The 8,456-nt window shown below is 32.6% G+C and overlaps 1 protein-coding gene across 1 annotated transcript; it reads left to right on the top strand.

Moving 5' to 3' along the window:
* Positions 1,554-6,530, top strand: LOC109716624 (probable protein ABIL3). The gene is made up of 10 exons (XM_020242160.1): positions 1,554-1,662; positions 1,821-1,971; positions 4,265-4,347; positions 4,746-4,896; positions 5,216-5,315; positions 5,413-5,478; positions 5,577-5,613; positions 5,712-5,836; positions 5,903-6,009; positions 6,193-6,530. Exons 2-10 carry the CDS (start codon positions 1,864-1,866, stop codon positions 6,361-6,363), a joined length of 948 nt encoding a protein of 315 aa, XP_020097749.1. The 5' UTR covers positions 1,554-1,662; positions 1,821-1,863; the 3' UTR covers positions 6,364-6,530.

Below are 8,456 nucleotides of genomic sequence, written 5' to 3'. Positions count from 1 at the left end.
TGCCGTTGAACATGATCTGTATAATTTGAAATATTTAGAAACCAAAGTTTAAATATTTTCGACATCATTGACCCAATAATCAAAGAGTTTCAAAATTTATAATTTTAATAGTCGATATGAGACGTTTTTTCGTTTAACAGTGTAAAGATATCTAAATCAATTGAATTTTTATTAGAAAATTATTTAAACTATTTAAAACAAGATCTATATTTTTTATCTTGATTACTAGACTTATATTGTCACTTTTCAAAGAATATTTATTTCCAGTCATTCATTTTTATGCCCACTTGATAAATAAGAGAACAATACCGTGAAAATATGAAATTAAATTTAGTTTCTACATACTTCAAATGGTATGGATCATGTTCAATGGTGTTGATCGTTGATTTGAAAACTTCATCAACGAAAATAAATGGGTGGCAACGCCGCTCGTTTACTACTAATAACATTCCAGTTCAACTCTATTTATATATATGAGTTCAGCTGCTATACTATCGGTAGTACGGAGGCCTTCATACTAGCAAATTGTTTTCGATAATATGTTTTCCAAATTGACGATCGGCTCCGTTAGGCTTAATTTACACTATTGAAAATATTAAAAAATTAAACTTCATAATTTTTCAATATCATTTACTTATTGAATAAGTAATCTAAAAATAAACGGCTGAAATAAAAATCTCATAAAAAATGACGATAAAATATTTGAATTTAAGATTAAAGATACTGATCTTAATTTAAATAGTGAAGAAAATTTTTCATAAAAATTTTATTAGATTTGAATTGCTTTATATTATTAAATTTACAAACTCATCACATCAACTATTAAGATTGCCAATATTGAGACCTTTTAATCACCGGTCAAATAATATCGATAGTTTAGCAGCCTAGCGTGCTCTCTCTCTCTCTCTCTCTCTCTCTCTCTCTCTCTCTCTCTCTCTCTATATATATATATATATATATATATATATATATTTTATTGTCATCAATAAGGGCCCGAGTGGCCAACTTTTAGGCAAGCTTAAGTACTTGTGTTTGCATTACTATTGCCTTTGGTTGACTACTAGTGTAAAATGCTATTCCATACTAATCATTTCTTAACTAACCTTTTTGGAATATTAGGTACCAAACAAAATTATATCCTAAAAAAGTAAATTTAAATCGAAGCTGCTTTTAACCGTAGTAATTGTTTTGTCTGGCTGAAATTCTTGTGGAAAGCTGTTTGATAGAGCGCGCACAAAAAAAAAAAAAAAAAAAAAAAAAAAAAAAAAAAAAAAAAAAAAAAAAAGAAAAAAGAAAAAAAAAAAGTTTCTTTTCGTTTCTGATGTTCAAAAGTTCATTTCAAATTACTTTATTAACATTAGTACTTGTATCAAATCAAAACTGAAGTTTTAAGCCCTAAAACCTAACTCTTGATGTAACATCACTTGTTTCTGGACCTTAGGATCGATATGATTTAAGAACAAATTAATATTTTTAAGTATTTACAAACTAATATTTTTCAAATTAAGTACAAAGTACAAAGACCACAGGAACTATCCATACAATCAAACCATATATAATAGAGAGAAAGCACTTACTGAAGTTCATACTCCTCCCTCATTCTTTCTCTTCTTGATGCTCATCTGGAAGAAGTGCTTTGGCTAAAAGCATTATATAAACAAGGTTAATTTAGCTTCATCTTTCATGTGCCCTCTTCTTGTTTCCTTGCTTTCCATTTATATATATATATATATATATATAGAGAGAGAGAGAGAGAGAGAGAGAGAGAGAGAGAGAGAGAGACATATACATATGAAGGTTATTACTTGTTTCTTGGGCAGGTAAAGAGGAGATTGTAATAAGCTTTGGAATATTTGTCCATCCATGGACACAGTGCTTCCACCACCTTCTCTCTGCAACCATCATCAGGATGCACTAACATCTGATGAAATCTCCATGCAACAAAGCCTGCTATTTTCAGATAGTCTCAAGGTACATATGTTCTTAATTTGGTTTCAATAACTATTTGATGAACTGATTGTCCCTAGAGCAAAGTGACAAAGGGCTTAGTGGTTGGTACTCGAGATTCCAAGTTCGAATTCTAGTTGATTCACAATTCTAGCTAAGTTTATTTCTAAATGAAATAAACGAAACTGATAGCATACTTTCTATCTCTCTAAAAAAAAAACTATATGATGATTCATTTCATGGGGTTTGGGAGCTGAATACATGCCTTTGCCTTTTCCTTTTTATCTTTTCTGAAGCATTTCAGTTACTGCACAACACTATGAAAGCCTTTTCCTTTTTTTTTTATATATATATATATATATATTTTTTCGTTTTTATAATTGAAATATGGGTAAAATTGAATACATCTGGTGCAGGTGTTTTTTATACTTTGTTTTNTTTAACATGCCTGTAGGCAACTGGGCACACATTTGTTCAGGATTTAAGTCGGATTTGACCCTGTGATTAGTAGCCCTTGGATATAGCTGTACTAATCAACTATTATGGCAATATTGATGTGGGTTTGAGAATTGTGAATGTATCTCTTTATATGGATTCAATAATATTTGGCCAAATAATGACCGTCCCTAGCGCAAGTGGTAAGAATTTGCTGGTTGATACCTAAGAATCTCAAGTGTGAAATCTAGTTGTTTTATATTTCCAGTTACGATTATTTCTATCATGATTCAATGTCTATCATGATTCATTTCCAATTAAATTTATTTCTACCATGATTCAACGTCTATCATGATTCAAAATGGATCATTCAACGGCTTTTCCCTACAAAATATTTCATGATCACTAATAATGTTATATCTACTCTTATTTACTTTGGAGTACATAAAAAGAACATTTTTTTTTTACTGTGGATCATTAGTTGCTTATAGTTAGACTTTTATGCTTTCGAAAGTATAGAGGCAAAATTAATGAGACATCCGATTCGGCGGTCGGTTCTGTCAGACATTATTTACGTTATTAGAACTAATTATAAATCAAATTTTATAATTTTTTGACTTCATTTACCAAGTGAACGAATAGTCTCAAATGAAAGACTGAAAATAAAAATCTTATAAAAAACAGTGATAAAAAAACTTAAATTTCAAATCAAAAATATTGTTCTTACTATTGATGTTAAATAGAATTTTTTATTAAAGTTTTATATAATTTGGATTGTTTTATACCGTTGAACTTAAAAACTTATACATCGACCATTAAAATAGCCAATTTTTTAGAACTTTTGATCACTTGGTAAATGATGTCGAAAAATTATGAAATTTGATTTCTAAATAGTTTCAATAGCGTAGATTATGCCTAAAGGAGCCGATCGTCCAATCAGATGTCCTATCATCGAAAATAACATATAAGTACAAAGGTATCTGTACTTTTGAAAGCATAGGAAATATTGAGTAGGGCTACTATACTTTTATGAGTATAGAGCCCTTCGTACTCATAAGTTGTTTTCGATGTTGGGGTTTTCAAATCGACGATCCACACCGTTAAACATGATCTAGAGTATTTGAAACTTTTAGAAAATAAATTTCGTAATTTTTCGAAATCATTATAAAGTCCATCAAGCGGGTATAAAATGAATAGTTAAAATCGAACTACATCCTAAAAATGGATGATCGGATCCTTCAATTTAAGATCGGAGTTATTGATCTTTATTTAGGTAGTGAATAGAATTTTCTATCAAAAATTCAACCTATTCCAATTCTTTTTCACCGTTAAACTAGCAAATATCTCATACTGGCCGTTAAAAATTGTCAATTTTGTGAGCTTTTGATTGTAAGATAAATGATATCGAAAAATTATAAAATTTGATTTCTAGAAGTTTTAAATGCTCAAGATAATGTTTAACGGTATGGATCGTCGATATATATATAATCATTGAATCAGATGTCCTATCATCGAAAACAACTTATAAGTACGGAGGCCTCCGTGCTTTTGAAAGTACAGAAGACGTAATATATATATATATATATATATATATATAGGCTAGGGCTACTATACTCTTATGAGTATAGAGCCCTTAATACTCATAAATTATTTTCAATGATTGGGCATCCAAATCGACGATCAACTCCATTAAATATGATCTAGAGTATTTGAAACTTCTAGAAAATATATATATTCCTTTATGTCACTGTTAAGTAAATAAAATTGGGCAAAATATTTTTCTTTTTTATATGGAGAGAAGTGTTTACGACGAGTCTTCTTCATTTACGGGTGAATCACAGGAATCCTCATAAAACCTAAAAGCTATGTTTTTTGATTGCAGGAGTTGAAGAACCTGCGGTCGCAGCTATACTCAGCAGCAGAGTATTTCGAATTATCTTTCTGTGAAAACAGAGAGAAATCAATGCATGTGTTTATTTTAAATTACCACATTTTATTTCTATCGAAAGGAATAGAATTAGGGTAAAAATGTATGAAGAACCCCTCACTTTAGACCACTTTCAAATACGACCCTGAACCCTTAGTTTTCATAACTTGTTTTGATCCAAATTGCCTTAAGCTGAATAGCTTCATTAGCTGTCGATCGATAATAATTTACAAAATTCACTGATAAATTTAACAAAATCTCCAATTAAATTGACTGCAACAAGTTAAATCAAGTAGGCATCAATCAGAAAGATCAAGGTTCAATTAGTGTGCCTATTTAGAAATGGCATATGGTTAAAGGGGTCTCACATGTTTACCTAGAAACTTAGTTATTTTTTTCCTCTTGTATTGAACTTCTTATGGTTTGTCTCATGTAGAATGCTCAAAAATTTGAAAGATTACACAATTACTGCACTTCTTAGCACTGTAGACCACCTGGGCTCAATATCACACAAGATAGATGATCTTCTCGACGAAAAAATCGACGAGGTTTCACGACTGGATTTTCGAGTATCTTGCATTGAACAGGTACTTTCAGTTTCAGAATATTTGTATCTAGGTCAATGACTTTTAAGACAACTCTAAAAAAGTTATTCATCTTTAAGAAGAATCTAAGAATAGTCCATTCACAGTTTCAAGTGATAAAAATGGATGTGTAGCATGCAACATCTGTCATTAAACATTCTTAACTTACTGAAGGAAAACTGAAAACTCATGGATTTAACACAAAAAGGATGAGAACTTAAAAATTTTTGGAAAATTATCTGAAATGTCAGAGACATGGAGAATCCAATTTTCGACATGTTTGCATAACTGAAACTATATTCCTAAATGGTGCCAACAACAGAGAATGCAAATTTGCCGAGAACTAGTCGATCGCGAAGGTCGTTTGCAGCAATCTCTTGTCATTCAAGCTCCAAAGTACAACAAGCATTACATCTTACCAGGTAACTTCTACATCCCTCAAACTGTTCAACCACAGAAAAAAAAAAAGGAAAAAAAGGCGTATTTAGTTGTAATTAACATTTCATCCACATTCATTAGGTAGTAATGCGCTTGAATCCGAAAAACATACAGTAGCAAAGTGTCAACCACAAGAGTCTTGGACTGGTATTGTCTCATCATATCCCTCAATCTCATGCATGAAGTGCACAAAAACTTGTAAAGCTGTAACTAGTGCTTACTAACTAACTTGCTCAATGTACCAGCAAAATTTCAACCAGTTAGTAGGCAACATTCATTCAGGTACACATTTTTCATTTTTTCGATTTCACAAACCTGAATATAGCAAATGCGTCTCGATCCGTCAAGCCATTTCATGTTTTACTCGTGTACTCACACAGGAAGATGTGTTTTCCGCCTCCTTCACCTTCGATTCAGCGGTCACGCTCCCTGTCACCTTCTCGGAGACTGCATTTTCCGTCATCGTCGCAGCGAATCGGCGACTCCTTAAGACGCACCGGTTTAGGTAGTTATTTCAACTCAGCAAAACGTCAATAAGCCATCATTCTCATTATCTTTTTATGAAACACAGATAAAAGAGCGATGTCTCCGTTACCAACTACTTCGAATCCAATCACATATACCGCTTCACTATCGTGTATGCCAACGGTTCTCAATCCATCGGGCATTACAAGATGGGTATGTCAATTTATCTTCTGCTCTACTATAACGTCAAAATGTCAATGTCTAACCATAAAGCGCATTACGCTAATGGTTTCACATAATACTACATTTATCCAGCACGGATGCTTGCTATTGTTTCCAAGCAAAAAACTATCGAAAAGAGTTCAATAAATTCTTTGTTTTTGTACACAAATGCAGTATTCGATGGACACGCAAAATTCAGCGGCAATGCGCCTTCGAGGAGAAAGGAACAATCAAAAGGAGATGGATAGAAGTTCAAACAAGAGCAGAAGCTTCCTCAAGTTGTTGCTTACACGGCGGAGATCAAGAGAAAATGAATCATTGTACAGTTACTTGAATGAGTACTAAGAAAGAGGAACCCATGATCCTAATGCGGAAGTTCAATGGAATGTTTATGCCCTTGTCATGGTATGTTTCGAACTTCTGAATCGCAAGAAGATATTCTGTAAAATAAGTACAATTTGATCTTTCAACAAAATGTGGGCCTTATTGTATCATAATGTGATTCTATTTCAGAGTTCATTTTTCTTTAAAAGAATGTACTCAAGACGATAATGACAACGCAAGCTAAACCTGTCAGAATTGCCGATTGTTACTATTTAGGTGGAAAAGATTTCCATTTCTTATGTCGGATTCAAACTACTGCAGTTGGGTTTACCATAAAATTAAACACCATGAAAAAACCTCCGACCTCGATTGAACCAAAACCATGCTAAACTATCGGCAGCAGCGCGCCATGTTGGTGTCAACAATCACGAAATAGCTGCCAAGCAAAGTTTTAAGTGTCCGTCGGCACGGGCTGTATCCACCGTGCCGTACCGTGCCATCAAGATACCGATATGATACAGACCCCGTGCCGATGGCACAACTCAAAACCCTCTATTCTTTAAATTAGTAAGTAATTTACTCAATAAAGTTCAAAAGATGTGATAAAAAGATATAATAAATAGTTAGAATATTTTGTTACTAAAGAAAATAAAATATTTCATGCTATTATGCGTTGGCACACAAGAATTTTTTGACCTGCACGTATCGGCACGGCTCGGCACGCACCGTGCTGGCAAGTTTCTGACGCGACCCCGTGCCACGGCACTTTAATCCTTGCTGCCAAGCACAACGAATTCAAACTTTTAGTTTTGACAACTTCTCTGAATGGTCCTCAAGTTGAAAGGAATTACACGAGATAATTTATCATAGAACTTATATAGGTCCTAATTAGGGCCGGCAAATGAGCGAGCCGGCTCGCGTTCGACTCGATATTTGGCTCGCTCGAGCTCGACTCAAAATTAAATGAGCCGAGCTTGAACAAAAAAAAAGGCTCAAAATTCATTTCAAACCGAGCTTGAGTATTACTCGGCTCGTTCGAATTAGGCTCGAAAGGCTCGAAAAGCTCGAATATATATATATATATATATATTAAAAAATATATAAATATATTATATTTTAATTATATATAGGTTGAGTGAATAATCTGAGTTTAGTTAAAATTGGGCCAATATTGTTGACCCATAAAAATAAACCCAATAGACGACAAATAAAATATCAAAATTTCACTAAATTTATACATTTTTCTTTTCTTTCTTTCTTTCACATAGCTCTAAATTTTTACTTTTTCTGTCTCTCATCCTAAGTGGCCAGCCGGAAGCCCTCAAAGTTATCAAGTAACAGCATATACCCGTCATTGCCTACCTTGCTATTAATTGTATGCTTTAGAAAATATGCAAAATATTTTTAAAGTAAGAAATTATTATTCATATAAAATTTTAATTTTAGTTATATATGATTGGATAGTTTAATCCAATATTTATCTATATAATTTATTTATTTTTGATTGTATAAATGAAAATGAATAATATGGAGATTGAAGGCGAAAGAAAAGATATGTGAGACGGAAAAGATTAGATATTCAACTCATAAATTTTTTTTTTTCATATTATAATACTATATTTCATATAATTATTTTGTACTTTGAACTATTTGACATATTTTTGTATCAAATTATAGATAATGTTCTATACAAATTAAACTATTGATCGTATGATGTTGAGAATTTCAAGCGGCTCGTTTAGGGCTCGAGCTCGCTCGACTGGAAATCAGGCTCGCTCGAGCTCGCTCGAATTAATTTCAATCCAAGCTTGAGCTTAAATTTAGGCTCGAAATTAGTTTCAAGCTGAATTTGAGCCGAGATAAGCTTGCTCGAGCTCGGCTCATTTCCACCCCTAGTCCTAATAGTTATTCCTTACGACAATGAAAGTTCTCGAATACTTAGAAGATCAAAAATCAAACTTCAATTAAACAGTGAGATGGCTAATACACAAGCAACAATCAGCATGAACGATTCATCTAAATGTTTAAAACAGTACTTCCGCAAAACTCGGATATAAAATCTACTTCTTCAATAATACACTGTGATGGCCACAATGCATATAACAGTGATTAAG

Source organism: Ananas comosus, linkage group 10 (assembly GCF_001540865.1).
Source record: "Ananas comosus cultivar F153 linkage group 10, ASM154086v1, whole genome shotgun sequence".
Taxonomy (NCBI): Eukaryota; Viridiplantae; Streptophyta; class Magnoliopsida; order Poales; family Bromeliaceae; genus Ananas; species Ananas comosus.
This window is presented reverse-complemented; position numbering and strand designations above follow the sequence as displayed.